The sequence below is a fragment of the Chlorocebus sabaeus genome, chromosome 18 (assembly GCF_047675955.1).
Source record: "Chlorocebus sabaeus isolate Y175 chromosome 18, mChlSab1.0.hap1, whole genome shotgun sequence".
Taxonomy (NCBI): Eukaryota; Metazoa; Chordata; class Mammalia; order Primates; family Cercopithecidae; genus Chlorocebus; species Chlorocebus sabaeus.
In genome coordinates this window covers 71,945,037-71,961,248 of record NC_132921.1, presented here as the reverse complement: position 1 = coordinate 71,961,248, position 16,212 = coordinate 71,945,037, and the positions used below count along the sequence as shown (strand labels likewise).

Sequence of the window (16,212 nt, the reverse complement as noted above, 5' to 3'; positions counted from 1 at the left end):
TTTTTGTATTTTTAGTAAAGACAGGGATTCACCTTGTTGGTCAGACTTGTCTCGATCTCTTGACCTCGTGATCTGCCTGCCTCAGTCTCCTAAAGTGCTAGGATTACAGGCGTAAGCCACTGCGCCCGGCCTCTGTCTTAAACATCATAAATGTATAAGAACACAAAAAAGATGGAGGGGAGTGCGCCCTTAGCTGCCCCAAACTGCCATGGTGGGAGGCAGGGCAATTGGTCTCGTTTTCTGAGCCGTAGGATTAGGGCACTGGGTGAGTCCAGAGTCCCTAAAGTTGTACCCATATCTGCGTGTTTGTATTTCCTGTTTGTAATTCCTCCCGTTTGTATTTTTTGTCTCTTATACGGTACGCTTAAAGTTTCTTCACAAGGTGTTTCGACATAAAGTACTCAAAAACTAAAAACGTTTAATTTCATTATTAGGTTAAGTGTGTAAAAAATGCCCCATCAAGGTTCTTGTACAAACTCCCATTGTTCTCCCAGACTCCGAAGTGGCACTCCAGAATAATTTTACGTGGGTCAGCATCTTTTATAAAAGGAGCAGGCGGAGCAGCTTTATGAAATTAACCTTGGAAACCACGCGGCCACTCTTTCGGGAAATGCCTCCTATTTATGTTTACACGGGCCAGCAAGAGAATCCAAGGTTGGAAAGGTCATTCCTCACCACAGAGGCTCATCGCAATCACAGTTCCGTCTCCAAATTCGAGTTTTGGGTGTAAAGAGTTTATAAAGCCCAGCCGCTGTCCTCGCAGTGTTTGGGGTTAGCGGAGGGAGAGCTTGTTTGTATCCAAACCTCCCGCACTGGGCGGCCGCCTGCGGGAACACTGCGGCCTTGTGCGCTCGGCGGTCTGAGCTCCTGCGAGGCCTAGAACGACGCCTGGCGCCCAGCGGCCTCCGCGAACAAAAAGCGACCGGTCGGAAGGTGCTGGCCCGGCCGCCCCAGGCGCTCGAGCTCTAAGCCGGCCACACACCAGGAGGGGACGCCTGGCGCCACGTGCTCGGGGATCTACGGGCTGGACGCACCCCCTGCACCTCCAGGGCTGGGCCGGCACCGCACCGCACGAGTCCACCCAGACAGTAGCTGCCCCGGACCTCCAATACTGCCGCTCCTAGCCCCTCCCTCCCAGCTCCGCGGTGGCCCAGGCCGCCCTCCGCGGCAGGACAGAGCTCAGCCCCAGCCGGGGGTGGCGCCTCTCTCAGCGCGCGGCGGCGGGGCGGGGCTTGGACACGGGCCGGGCTCAACTTGAGGGAGGCGGGGCTCGAGGCTCAGAGAAGTTGGACTTGGAGCCCACTCCGCGCGCAGCGGGGCGGGGCACGGCGGAGCAGGGTTGGGTCCGCCCCGAGCAGGGAGGGTGAGGCCGCACCAGGGGGGCGGGGCTGAAGCTGAAGCGCGGAGCGAAGAGGGAGGAGGCTTGGCACTGATTTGTGTTCAGGGCTAGCCCAGAGGGGCGGGGCCAGGTGTGGGGCGCAGAGGGGAGCGGGAGGGGCGGTGCAGGACGGGGCGGGGCACGGCGCGGGGCGAGGCCAGAAGCGGCAACGGGTGCGGGGCGGGACCGGGAGCGCCAAGGGGCGGGGAAGAGAGGGGCGGGGCCGGGCTCTGCGAGGGGCGGGGCGGGCAGTGCAGAGCGGGGCCGGGCGCGGGAGCCGGGAGCTGGGCGGGGAGCGGGGCAGGCAGCTGGGCCTGGCTCGGCACGGGGCGGGGCGGAGGGCGGGGAGCGGAAAGCAGGACGCGCGGCTCCCGCGGCCCGCTGGCTGCCCTTCCCGCCAGCGCAGGTGTGGGACGGGCGGCGGACTAGGCGCAGAGCTGCGGGAGCAGGCAGAGGGAGTCTGGAGCCTGGCGGCGGGACGGCGGGATCCGGTGGGAGCCGGAGTCCCGCCGAGGGGGGCTGGAGGTGGAGGGGCCCGGCGAGGCCGCGATGAAGCCGAGCGGCGAGGACCAGGCGGCGCCGGCGGCCGGCCCCTGGGAGGAGTGCTTCCAGGCAGCTGTGCAGCTGGCGCTGCGGGCGGGACAGGTGAGCGCCGCGGCTCGGCTCGGAACTCCGGGCGGAGCAGAAGCGCGTGGGCCTTGGGAGCCGCCTGGAGTGGCGGGGTCCTGGCGCGCAGCCGGCGGGCGCCCGGAGTCCGCACCCGAGGGCGCGGGGAGCGGCGCGGTGAAAGGAGCCTTTGTGCTGGTGTCCTGGACACACCTCCCGCGCCCTTCTCCAGCCCCCGGAGCCCTGGCGGCGAGCCCCTCTGCTTTGGAGTTGAGCGGCTAACGTGACCTTTGCGTTTGAGTGAGTGGTCAGGATGTAGAAATCTCTCCAGGGCTAGCGTCCAGGGCTGTTGATTTTTAAGGACCTATGAATGGGTTCAGCTCGCGGGAGGCAGCCCGGGGTAAGCCCTAGCCGCGTGGGGATCTGATCTGGCTGGGCTGCCGTTTGATTGTCCTGGCTGCAGCATCCTCAACCCAAACTTACTCTGACCCACACCTTGAAAGTGGCTCCACTCCACGACGGGCACGGACTCAAGTGTTCAGGAGGAACTTGTTACACTGCCCGGAAGGATGAAAACCGAGCCGCAGAGCTACCGAAAACCAGCGAGCAGGGTTTAAAATGGAGTTGCAGTTCCTCTCTTCTCTCTTTCATTTTTGTGATTGTTCTTCCACTTTCCTCAGTACCTTCAGCAGTGCCTGACACACCGTCAGTACTGGTAGGCAAGCGGGTGTTGGTTCTCCCAGGACTGTAAGATGGCTTACTCCATGTTTACCTCTTAGGAGGTGATTGTGGGCCGGGCGCGGTGGCTCACGGCTGTAATCCCAGCACTTTGGGAGGCCGAGGCGGGTGGATCACCTAAGGTCAGGAGTTTGAGACCAGCCTGACCAACATGGTGAAACCCCGTCTCTACTGAAAATACAAAATTAGCTGTGCATGGTGGCGCGCTCCTTAGTCCTAGCTATTTGGGAGGCTGAGGCAGGAGAATCACTTGATCCTGGGAGGTGGAGGTTGCAGTGAGCTGAGATCGCGCCATTGCACACCAGCCTGGGCAACCATAGCGAAACTCTGTCTCAAAAAAAGAAAAAAAAAGTGATTATTTTTGGAGATTTGAGAGACAGGAGGTGTGCTGTGGGCAGATTGGCCTTTTATATTCAAACAGCATTTTTTTTTTCTTTTGAGATCTGACAGTCTGAAAATGCTCTACCAGTTTCCCTAGATGGTAACATCGGACTGTTACCAATCTTAAATTTGAAGTGAGTCGTCATAAAGTGGATAATGCTTTACCTTGGTGCAAATCCTCTAATCCTGTTTAAAAATTAATCTGCAATACTAAGTAGACACATTTTTTTGTTGAAGGGTCTTCCTTCTCTTTGTGGTTTTAAGGACCCAAGCCTCAGACTGTAAAGAATGAATGAATTAAAAGAGTGTTGTGAAACTCCACCCTTTGACCTTTTCCTCCTGTAAGGAGGACCCTAAACCTTCCTGCAAGGCAGATGAAGCTTGTAGCTTCAGTGCAAGCGTTCTTCCTGGAAAGCAGGTCTGCTATGTGCGTGAACACGGGTTCTCTTCCTTCCAGAGCAAGCATCAGCCAGATATTTAGGAACTTTTAGGTTCCTAAAAGTTCTTCCTTGAGGCAGTGAAAAGCCAGCTTAGGATTCAGACATTGCTGTGTAAACCCTGGCGAGCTAAGTTAGGAGTTTCTGTGGTTTTCAAATTTAGATCCTTGAAGAAACAGAAGATGTTAAAATTTTGTTATTATTTAACAAATGTGCATAAGGAGCTTGCAATAGAGCAGGAACAGTTCTAAGGCTCCTGTGACTTTTAACTTAAGAGATATTTTATGTCTTTGCAACTTGCCAACAACAAAAAAAGCTTTTTTTAAACGTGGGAGAGGGTTGAAATAAAGATGCTGCCATTATGAGTCTGGTCAGGAAACCCGGGCCGCGGGGCTCCCCCTCAGGCATTATGCTGATGCTTCCTGCCTGCAGGGCAGTGCTGAGGGAATGGCCTGAAGGTCTGCCGCTGGGACAAACAGAAGCCACACAAGGTCACTGGAACCTGTGTAAAGAGGGACAGATTGTCTTCTAATGCAATCGGGTGCTGACTGGAGAAAACATATCCTTTAGCCAGATGGCCTGGTTCGGGCGTAAAGGTCGTGAGTGGTGATCCTTTTGGAGTTCTCCTTAGCGAAGAGCATGTTGGCAAAGTCTCAGTGGCCCCAGATACCCACCCTTCACCAGCACCCAGCATTCTACCACTGTGTTGTTCGCTGCTCGCAGCTGCCCCTGAGATGGAGTCTGGGTTCTAGATGCTGAAAGGTGAGGGAAAGACCTTCCAAGAGATGAAGGTGCACTGTCCTTTCTCTCTTAGACACTGGTTCCGCTCAAGGCGGCCCTGGAGAAGCTGCTTCCATTTCCCCTCTGCCCCAATCCTGGCAGGCTTCCCTGTTCCAGGCTCCTGATTTCCTCACCTGCCCCTCCATGCTTCTGTGCCACTCTTCCTTCAGTGACCCTGGGGATCATCCCTGCCCTTCTAGTTCCAGCCGCCCACACTGTGATGGGAGCCTCCTCCCTGGCTGTTGGGCTTTTGGGTGGGGAGTGACCACAGCCCCACCCCAACTGCAGATGACAGTATTCACTGATGTGGATGGTTGCCATCTTTTATGTGATGTGAGAACAGAAGTATTGTAGACAGCTCTGCCTTTCAAATCCCCCCGCGGGGTTGAACTAGCTTTTGTTGGGCCAGAAACTTAGACAATTTAGGGGGCCTTCTTTAAGAAAATACAAGATTTGCCAGGCGTGGTGGCTCACGCCTGTAACCCCAGCACTTTGGGGGGCCGAGGCGTGTGGATCACCTCAGGTCGGGAGTTTGAGACCAGCCTGGCCAACATGGTGAAACCCGGTCTCTACTAAAATTACGAAAATCAGTCAGGCGTGGTGGTGCGCGCTTGTAATCCCTGCTACTAAGGAGGCTGAGGCAGGAGAATCCCTAGAACCTGTGATGTGGAAGATGCAGTGAGCCGAGATTGTGCCACTGCACTCCAGCCTGGGTGATAAGAGCAAAACTGTTTCCAAAAAAAAGTACAAAATTACAAATTCAAACTTAGATATAAAAGTTATTTAAGAACAATCACATCTATAAATTTTTAAGATGCTGAGAAATACTGCAAATATCACAAAATATACAAAAACAACAATTCTTTCATCGCTTCTCATTTTTCTGTAATACTTTTTGCCCTTTTTCTGGCTTCATGCTGTTTTCATCTTTTGAATGACAATGATTTTGTAATATTTTATATGGGGAGAATAGAAAGATAAATTCAGTGTTTCCTTTTGCTTGGCTGATTGAAATTTATTACTGATAATTTAGAAAATTTAGGCTTCAAACTTGGTAACAATTGGCCATGTAAATTTTTAGGATGCCATCAAATTGAAAACCTTCTATGAATTTTTTTATACATTAGTTGTGAGTCTGTTTTTCACAGACTCGCTTCTGCCTCTGTGCAGTTGAAATCTGGTTGATTTCGGTGATGCACACATTTTCAGTGCCGGTGCCTGTGTCCACCTCACGTGCTCCTCTGGTCCTGTGTGTTTTTGTCACCATGCCAGATCGGTCGGCGTGATGGACAGGGGAGTATGTCTGAAATCCTTTCTACACTGGATGGCTCTCAGTAACTTACAGAGAAACGTGACTGCAAACCCTATTGAAGCAAAGTTAGTGCATCTACTCAGCTTACCTTTAGCCCACACTGGCTGTATCCACGCCAGTGCCACCTATGCAAAGTCTGATGGAGGGACAGTTCAAGTGGAAAGGCACAAAGTGAGATCTACAGTCGAAACAGCTGACTTTTGCCCATTGGAAAAGGGGTTTGTATACGGCTTTGTGAAAACTTTGTTGGGGTCCCTTGCAGGCAAGTGGGGGCCTTGACGCTTAAGGGTCATTAGCTTCACAGGAAATTCATCTCTGTTTACGTGTAACAAAATCTCAGGAGAAAGCAGAAAAAGAACAACCCAGCACTGCGCCTCAGGACCGCAGACTTCCCCCTTCTCTAGTTGGCCTTGCACACCCTTGCAGGTTGTGCTTCCGGAGGCCTGACCTTGCGAAGTGGGCCTGTTGTCCCCGTGTCCGGCCAGATCTGGTTGCTCTGCTTGGTGTTTGCAAAACACACGTTGCATTTTCTTGCCTTTCTTCTGGCCTGTGGAGGATGGAAACCATTCCCTGTCGCCAGAGCCCGGCTCCTGAGCCCCTTCCTTCACAGACCGCGTCTCAGGTGGCCTTCCCTGTCTTTCCTGTGCCCCACCTGGTCCTGCTGAGCTGGCAGTCCTCACAACTTTATTTATCCTTGCCCGGTGGTGTACCCTCCACACAGTGGGTCCTTGGAATGTGAATATTCTTCTGTCTACCTCTGGCTCCTCAGGGCAGAAGGCACATTGGTGGGCTCTGGACCCGTGTCCCCACTTGTCCATCTGGCTTTACCAACACAGTGTTGTTTTGATTGTGATTTTCCTTTTTGCTGGTTATTCACACCGGGAATTTCATGAGTGAAGTAACATGGAAAGCACATGATGAAGAACAGCAGCACCTGGCCCGCGTTCCCCACCCCTTGTCCTGTGTCCAGAGTCCCTGTTTTCCATTTTCTGAGAGTTATACCCATTTCTTTTTTTTTTTTCTTTTTTGGAGACGGAGTCTCGCTCTGTCACCCAGGCTGGAGTGCAGTGGCCGGATCTTAGCTCACTGCAAGCTCCACCTCCCGGGTTCACGTCATTCTCCTGCCTCAGCCTCCCGAGTAGCTGGGACTACAGGTGCCCGCCACCTCGCCCGGCTAGTTTTTTGTATTTTTTAGTAGAGACGGGGTTTCACTGTGTTAGCCAGGATAGTCTCAATCTCCTGACCTCTTGATCCGCCCGTCTCGGCCTCCCAAAGTGCTGGGATTACAGGCTTGAGCCACCGCGCCCGTCCAAGTTACACCCATTTCTAAGTAATACGCTTCTGTCATGCTTTCTTGAGTTGTTCTTTGTTGATAGAATTATTCAGTGTGACGCCGTGTAGCTGCCCTGTCTGTGTGGCTCCATAGGTGTCCATGTTCGGATGGCCATGCGAATGTAACTCATGGTTCAGCCCAGCAGTGTATTCCTTTCTTTCTAATGCAACTTGTATTTTCCTTAAAGAAAATTTTGTTTTGCTTTGCATTTGTCTAGTTTTCTGTGTACCTATTGTGAGCCATCCATCTTCCCAGCAGAATTTCTCACTGTCTCCTTGATGTGGTCACACTCCTTGGGTCGCTGCTGTGGAGCAGTGCTTCTCCAGCTTTGGCTGTGTTGGAAGCCCAAGAGGGCTCATTAAGGCAAATGGGGTCCCACCGCAGGGTTTCTCATTCACTAAGTCTGGAGTGGGCACCAGAATGCGCATTTGTAACATTCCCAGCTGACATTGATGCTGCCAGTCTGGAGTGGCACTATGGGAACTTCTGCTGCATGATATTTTATGATATGAGTACATCACTATTCATTCAACTGTTTTATTCGTTTGTTATTTAGTTTTGTTTATTTATTTTTTGAGATGACATCTAGCTCTCTTGCTCAGGCTGGTGTGCAGTGGCATGATCTTGGCTCACCGAAAACCTCTGCCTCCCGGGTTCAACCGATTCTCCTGCCATAGCCTCCTGAATAGCTGGGTCTACAGGCATGCGCTACCACACCTGGCTAATTTTTGTATTTTTGGTAGAGATGGGGTTTCACCATATTGGCCAGGCTGATCTAGAACTCCTGACCTCAAATGATCCACCTGCTTTGGCCTCCCAAAGTGCTGGGATTACAGGCACGAGCCACTGCGCCCAGCCTCATTCAACTCTTGAGCAAACTGGATAATGTCCAGTTTGGAGTTAATACGGATAATGTTGCTGTGAACTTTCTTGCACGTGTCTTTTGATTATGTGTGTATGCATTTCTGTTGGGGATTTATTAATAGTAGGAGTAGAATTGCTGTGTCATTGGGAATGTAAATTCTGCCAAGTAGTTCTTTAAAGAGGATGTACCAAGTTACACTCCACCCAGCAATGTGTGAGGGTTCCCATTTCCCCACGTCTTCCACAACGTGTGGTATGGTCTTTTATATTGTAGCCATTCTGATGGGCTTGAGGTGATATTTTATTGTGATTTTAATTTGCATTTCTTAGATAATTAATGAACTTAAATGCACATGTTTATTGACTTTTTTTTTTGAGACAGAGTCTCACCGTGTCACCCAGGCTGTAGTGCAGTGGCACAATGTTTGCTCACTGCAGCCTCTGCCTCCCAGGCTTGAGCAATTCTCCTGACTCAGCCTCCCGAGTAGCTGGGGTTACAGGCATGCGCCACCATGCCCGGCTAACTTTTGTATTTTTAGTCGAAATGGGGTTTCACCATGTTGGCCAGGCTGGTCTCAAACTTCTGACCTCAGGTGATCACCTGCCTTGGCCTCCCAAAGCGCTGGGATTACAGGCGTGAGCCACTGTGCCCAGCCATTTACCGGCTTCTTTGATATTATTTGCTTTTAAAATGATGGTGGTAAAGCGTTGATTATAAATTTATTCATCCACTAAAGAATCATTGAACAACTCAGGAAAGGACTTTAGCCTTTTTACTCTTGAGTGTGAGGGGAGGTTTGGGGCAGAGTCTTGCGTGGGGCTTTACAGGACTGTATATAGGGGACCACCCTGGCCGCTGCATGTGGTCTTGTGTGGGACACTAGGGGGACCACAGTCAGGTGTCTGATAGGAAGCCACATGAGAAATGAGTGTGGATTTGACTGGGGTGCAGCGAAGAAGGTGGTGAAAAAGATTTGCTTTGAAGGCTTAGGTGACTGGATTTGCCTCTGGGTTGGATGCAGGGTGTGAGAGAAAGAGAGGAGCCAAGGATGACTTCAAGGGTTTAGGCCTGAAAAGCTGGTTGAATGGATTTGCCACTTCCCGAGATGGCAAAACTGCAGGAGGAACAGGTTTGGAGCTGGGAGTTGAGTGTTCTCTTCTGCGTAGGTTAAGCTCGAATTGCCAGTAGGTTTCTTATTTTAGTTTTTTGAGACAGTCTCACTTTGTTTCCCTGGCTGGAGTGCAGTGGTGCAATCACAGCTTCTACCTCCTGGGCTCAAGTGATTCTCCCACCTCAGCCTCCTGAGTAGCTGGGACTACAGGAATGCATCGCCATGCCTGGATAATACGTATTTTTAAATTTTTTGTAGAGACAGGGTTTCACGAAGTGGAGATGTTGGATTTGCACCCGAGCTGATGGCAGAGATGCAGTGCAGAAGTCATGTTCCTGCAAATGGTATTTAGGGCCATGTCCCGGACGGGAGGAGAACAGGCTTGGCCACTGATGGGCTTTGCCGTTGGATGAGCCCGGGTCCGCCTCCCGTTTTCCTCCTTGGGAGCCTCACAAATGCCAGTTTGTGCAGGTCATTTCTGAAGTGGTTCATTTCTCCAGAAAAGGCTTCCCTGCTCTTCCTGCCTGGGCTGAGCGCACCCGTCAGTGGAGGAAGAGGAGGCAGGAGGGGGAGACGAGGCGCTGGTGATGGCCTCCAGCCCCTGCCTCGCCTGGTCCCCGCCTACAGTGTTTGCTTAGCTCTGCAGGGTGGGGTCAGCCTACGTGAGAAATTCCAAAACTCTCCGACATTTCAAACATCAGCCGAGACAGAATTCCTGTGACAGCAGCTGGGAGGCACAGAGTGGCAGCTGCCCCTTTGGTGGGGCGTGGGTCAGCACATGGTCTCCAAGGGTCCGAGGCCCACTGCTCCTGACCCTGTCTGAGAGGTCCCTGTCATTTCCTACCCGTTTTGCTAACAAAAGCTGTCTGAGAAGAAGGGGGAGGGCAGAAGGCACTGCCCCTGCCGCCGGGCAGCCTTATCCCAGCCCTTGGCACTCCACGGTGCCAGGGAGGCCCCACCTGTGCCCCTTAAGGAGAGGCTGATAGAGGGCTCATCTCCACGGGGAGAGTTGAGTCCTGGACGCTGTGGCCCCGAGATAGTCACTTGCTCACCCAAATGAAGCGCTGCCCTTGGGAGATTACTGTCTTTGGAGTTTGGGGCAGGCGGGTGGGTGAAATCACTCAGCCAGAGGATGGAGAGGCTGCTAGTGAGATACAGGCCCCACCCTCCCCGAGCTTTAGGGGTGGAGGAAGGCAGGAGCTCAAAGGCATGGGGAGTTGAGACGTGGAGGAGAGGGGAGTTTGGGAGTTCAGGAGTCCAGGCCCCTCGCTCTCTCCCTGCCTCCTCCTGGGCCCAGTGGAGACTGGAGCCTGGAGCCTGGTTTTCGTCTTCTGTCTTCTGTGGGAGGTGAGGGAAGGCCCTGGTGTCTAGCCTGAGCCAGTCTCAGGATCCTGTGTCTGCTGTCCCAGCTCTGCCCCAGCCTGCTATGAACATTGCAGGGGGCCTTCTGCAGACTGGCGCCCTGCCCCTGGGCTCACCGCTCGTGTGAGAGATGGAAGAGGTGCAGACCTGGCCAGGCGCTGGTCACTGCAGTATGCAGGGGGACTCGGAGGCCATCCCAGTGCCTGGGATGGGGACAACTTCCTGGAAGAAGTCGCAGCTGAGTGTGTCTTTAGAAAGAAAAGCAGGAGTCAGCTAGGAAAGTGAGGCGATGGACTTGGGGAGGGGAGAGGGAAGACGAGGGGTCGGGGCCCATAGAGAAGATGAAAAGCAGAAGGGGCAAAAGAACACAGCCCTGAGGACCTGCAAGCAAAGCACCTTGGCTGACGTTTGAGGTGGGAGAGAGGAGGTCAGGACTTGGGGGCCGTGTGTGGAGGGCAGAGTTGGAGGTGGGTCTCCTGCTCGAACTGATGGGGTGTGGCACTTGGTGTCTGTGAGCTGGGGTGGACCTGATGATGAGTCGTACATTGAGGGAGACGTGGGAATAAAGGACTTCTGGGTTTCTGACTCATGCAACTGGCTGGCTCTCATTGCTTTTGAGAGAAATGTGAGCTGGAGGGGGATTAGAAAGTAATCGCGATGGCTACAGCCGTGGGATCGGCTCTGTTTAGCGGTGGTGGACTGGGACTGTGGTGCTGGGATCCCCTTTCCTGTACCTTACAGCTGCAGGGCCTTGGACAACTTTCTCCATTTCTTTGTGCCTGTTTCCTCATCTTTAACATGAGGAGAATCATGTTTGCTGCCCTCAGAGTTACGGCGTGGAGTCCATGTACATGTGAAGTGCTCAGAACAGCGCAGGGCGGAGGAAGCGCTCTGTCCGTGTGCGCTCAGGCCATGGAGTTGGGCGGGGCGTGAGGTGGAGCCCATCTCCAGGAAGCTCAGCTGCTGAAGGGTCCGAGGGCTTGCAAACACCCGCTTTCAAGGAATGGTGGGAGGGGGATGAGCCGCAGAATGGTGGGGAGATAGGAGGAAAGCCACTAGAGGAGGCAGGGGCCGCAGGCCACGGGTCTGCAACACAGGGAATGCAGCTGGGATGTGGGTGGCCAGTGGCTGCTGGCATTGGTATGGAAGGTGCCAGTGCCTTGTCAGGGCGGAGGGCAACTAGATATCAAGGTGAGGAGAAATATAGCCACAAGACTAAAGGAGGCATTGAGGATTCGAGAACCTGAGGTGGGCTGGCCTGGGAGCCACGTCTGCTTGGACCAGCTCCTCCTCTTCCTCCCAGGGTTGAGGTTGTGCAGAGATTTGTGATGCGTCAACAACTGAACTGCTGACCACATGTGCCACATGACACCACGTGATAGGCATGTTATTACCTGGGTACCTGATGACCTGGTAGGTTTTATTGATTGTCCCATGCATCAGGTTCTTCAGAGAAACAGGACTGGCAGGAGGTAGGTGGGTCCAGTCTGCAGGGAGGGCTGGCAGCTGGCAGACCCGGGGAGAGAGCTGATGTTCCAGTTTGAAGGCCATAGGACTTCACTCTGTTGGGGCCTCAGCTGATTGGACAAGGCCTGTGCACAGGAAGGAGGGGGATCTACTTCCCTGATTAAGATGCTGATGCCCTTGCAGAAACACCCAGAACAATTGTTTTTTTTTTTTTTTTTGAGATGGAGTCTTGCTCTGTCTCCCAGGATGGAGTGCAGTGGCGTAATCTTGGCTCACTGCAACCTCCACTTCCTGGGCTCAAGCGATTCTCCTACCTCAGCCTCCTGAGTAGCTGGGATTACAAGCATGCGCCAGCACACCCAGCTAAAAATGTTTGTATTTTTAGTAGAGACGGGGTTTCCCCATGTTGTCCAGGCTGGTCTTGAACTCCTGACCTCAGGTGATATGCCCGCCTCGGCCTTCCAGTGCTGGGATTACAGGCATGAGCTACCACGCCCAGCTCAGAACAGTGTTTGACCAAATATCTGCGCTCCCCATAGCTCAGTCAAGTTGACACATAAAGTGAACCATCACAACGCATTCACTGGTGTTGCCGTCAATCTGGAAGCATAAACATGGGGCGTGTTGCCAGGCGCACACCTCCAGTGGCCACATCTTCCTGACCTGACACAGAGAAAGACACGTTGCCTATTGAAACCGCACTCTGGCAAGGCTCCAGCGTGCTGCTCTGTGGGTGATGTACAGGGCCTGGGTTCCAGAGCACATGCCAGCTGCCCTGCAGTGACAGGCATAAAGGTCAGATGGGGACAGGAGCACAAGACCGAGATGGGATGAGACAGGAAAGATATGTGGACGTCTCCATGAATATGTGAGTCTAGGATGTCTCTGAAGCTGGAGTTGATGGTGACCTTTGCTTTTTAGATTTGAAATTCAGGCTTCAGTGACTTCAGGCCCATATTTTATGTGTTGCACATTAACAGAATGCTACTGGAAGGAGAGACCCGAGCCACAGGGGTCTGTGAAGTGCTTGCTTAGTTAGCGAGCAGCTGAAAAACATTAATTAAAAACCAGGACACCTAACTTATTGCCGGTGGAGAGTATTTAAAATCTTTCTAAGACTGAGGGAAAACAGCTGTGGGATAGGGGTTCAGCAGGAACCTACCTGGCAACCCCACCTTCTCCCCGCCCCGTGGATGTGACCCTGGCCAAAGGGCAGGGCGGCTTGAGTCTCACTTACTGATTTAGAAATACAGCACTTTTCATCACCTTTTCTCTTAGGACAATTTGTGAATTAAACTTTTCTTAACCTCGTATTTTAGCATCCCATTTGCAACTTGTACATTGTATGTACAGTAGGTTCTTATTTTTTGTAAAAATACAAAAATTAGCTTAGAAAGTCATTAGATTTTCTCAGATACATGTTCTCACAACTGATACTGGTGAGTTTCTGTGTGTAAATAAATCAGTTTGTGTACCAAGACCTTTTCATACAATCCCTCATGTGATTCTTAAAACAACCCAATGTGTTAGATAGACTGTTATTACAGAAGAGGAAACGAAGGCCATGAGAACCCATATAGAATTTGAATTCAGAGCTGTCTGATTCTAGAGTGTACTTTATCCCTCTGTACTCCCACTGATGTTATGAAACTGCTGAAAACAAGAATTACATCCTAGAAGGGAATTTTTCATATACGTCTTCTTCATGAAGAGCTACAGGACAGGGCTTCTGAGTTTTTTTAGGTTATCTTAGTGTCATTGTCTGTTGGTGACCGAAGGAAGCTACTTCGTGCAGCCCCCATGCGTGCAAGGCCCTTGAATACATCTGATAGAGCCCTTTCTGGTGCATATGGGTGCATGTCGCTGGCATCAGCCCCCTGCCTGGGGTGAGGGTAGTTCCTAGAGCTACCGGGATGAAATGCAGAGCTCCCAACCTGCAGGAGTGCACGGTCCAGTGGAGGGGACAGGGCAGTGACCAAGTACAGTGGGCTGTGCAGTAGCTGACCCAGAAAGAGGGGCCTCAGCCAGGGCAGTGGGTGGACGGGTGGCCTCCTGGAGGACCTGTGCTGGAGTAGATGGAGGCTGAGGGCACAGACAGGCAGGAGGTGGCCAGGGATGTCATTGCAGGCACAAGGGACATCGTGTCCAAAGACATGGAGGAGCAGGAGGGAGGACACCTGAGGGGGCTTGAGCCTGGCATGGGGTGTGCCGCCCTGGCTGGGTGTGAAGGGCCTGGCACACCTGACGCAAGACAGCCACCCAATTGTGAGGCCAGGTCTAGTGGGAGAGGCTGGCCACAGGGTCACCTGCCCTGCTGCTAGGAGGCACAGGCATGTTCGAGCCCCATGGCCTTCCCTGTAACACACCCACAAAGAAAGTCATCAGAGAAACTGCAATAATAAATATGAATAAAAACAGAAAACAGTTAATATTTTAAAAGATTATGAAGGCTGGGTGTAGTGGTCCACATCTTAATCCCAGCACTTTGGGAGGCGGGAGGATCACTTGAGGCCGGGAGTTTGAGACCAGCCTTGGCAATATAGTGAGACCTCACCTCTACAAAATAAAAATAAAAATGATCCGGGCGTGGTGGCGCATGCTTGTAGTTGCAGCTACTGGGGAGGCTGAGGTGGGAGGATTGCTTGAGTTCAGGAGGTCAAGACTACAGTGAGCCAAGATTGCGCTACTGCACTCCAGCTGGGGCAACAGAGAGAGACCCTGTCTCAAGAGAAAAATAACAACAGAGCATAACACGACACAGCATCTGGCCTCTGAATCCACTCTTCCCCTCTATCCCATGACTCGGCCCTGTTTTCCTGGCCGACACACCCAGATTGCAGCAGACATTCTCCAAGCTGCCCCGAGGGCCCTCAGCACCCGCCTCCTCCACACACACAGCTGTGTATGTTTTGAATGTGGAAAACTGAGTGCATAAATACCAGTGAGCTTAGATAAGGTGACACAAGAGTACATATTAAAAAGTCCTCTAGTATTTAGTTAACTGTGAGCTCAGTGTGCAGCAGCCAAGGACTGTATGCATTCACTTAGCAGGTGTTCCTGGAGACCCCCATGAGGCAGCCCCCATACAGGGTGCGCCATGGCCTGTTGGATGTGGACAGAGACAGAGGGGCAGGGTTCCTTACCCGGGCTGGTTGAGCAGACACGTGGGGTGATAAGTGCTGTGGCTGCCAGTTGGTGGCCTGTGTAAGTGCTGTAGTCACAGTCGGGTGAGTGCCCCTCTCTGCCCGCAGAAGCTGGAGACTCCTCATGTGGAAGTGTTTGAACTGAGTCATAGAGGAGGAGGACAGTGGGCTGGCTGAGGCCAGCAGTGCCGGTTCCATCAGGAGACTCCAGGGTTAATGATTCCATGTGGCAGGGCCACGGCCTTCTCAGAGCTCAGAGGGGAGGAGAGGGGAGCTGAGAAAGGAGTCGGGCCCGCAGCTGCTGGGCTGATAGTTTGGTTTCTTCACAGAGGCCAGTAACAGGAGCAGAGGAAGTCTAGTTAGTAAGAGGTATGGGGTGGGGTGGTCTGCTCCACGAAGTCATCCAGGGACCCAGCTTTGTCCTCCCTTGTTGCTCCGAGGTGTTCTCTTCCTGCAAGGGCAGGAAGCACCACAACTGCTTTGTAGCCTGTGGCCAGGGGCAATGGGACACGAGGAAGTGCAAGGCAGTGTCCTTTGAGGATGTGACTCGGAAGTTGCAGGTCTTGCTTCCAGTCCCATCCTCTGGGGCAGAACGTGGTGCCGAGGCCGCACATATCTGCATGGGAAGCATGGCATGCAGATTGCGAGGCGGCTCTGTGCTTGCCCCAACTTGGGGGTTCTGTTCCTAAGGAAGAAGGGGAGACTGGACGTTTGGGGTCAGATGGTCTCTGCTGCAAGGGCAAATCTGGAAGCTACTGTAAGCTCCCTTCAGGGCTTTTGACCTTATCCGCATAGTGACAGGGCGCCACCAAGTGCTCCGCTGCGGAGACGCATGGTCACCATGAGTGTCTTAGGAAGTGCGCCTGGCTGTGCCGGGAGGGTGGGTCTGAGTGCAGGAAGCAGATCTGGTCTAGCCGCAGGAGGTGGGACTGGTGGATGAAGGCGCTGGATCTTCTCAACAGGGCAACTAGAAAAACAGCCAGACAGAAGGAGCTCGGTGGTCAGCACTCACATAGACAGTAGTGTTCCAGTTTGGAAAAATGTTGCAGTCTATTGAAGCAGCCCAATGTGTGTTTTATTCATTCTTTCAAAGAACTCTGTGTACCTGCTGTGTGCGTATCTGCGGAATGCCAGGGAGCATTCCTGGTGCTCGGGGTACAGAAGGGAAGCAGAAAGAGCTCTGCCCTGGGTGCTCCTGCCTGGGAGAGACAGTCAACAACAAAACTGACAGGAAGGACAGTTTCAGATGGGGTTTCAGATGGGACACGATAAGTTGTAGAAGAATCAGAAAACAGGAAG

At 52.7% G+C, this 16,212-nt stretch overlaps 1 protein-coding gene across 1 annotated transcript in view; it reads left to right on the top strand.

The window, feature by feature from the left end:
- The first annotated feature begins 1,717 nt into the window (after positions 1-1,717).
- Positions 1,718-16,212, top strand: part of IMPA2 (inositol monophosphatase 2) — a 49,791-nt gene continuing 35,296 nt past the window's right edge. The window contains exon 1 of the mRNA XM_007974676.3: positions 1,718-2,023. Coding sequence (XP_007972867.1) covers positions 1,928-2,023 — 96 coding nt within the window. The 5' untranslated portion in view covers positions 1,718-1,927. The remainder of the gene's footprint in view (positions 2,024-16,212) is intronic.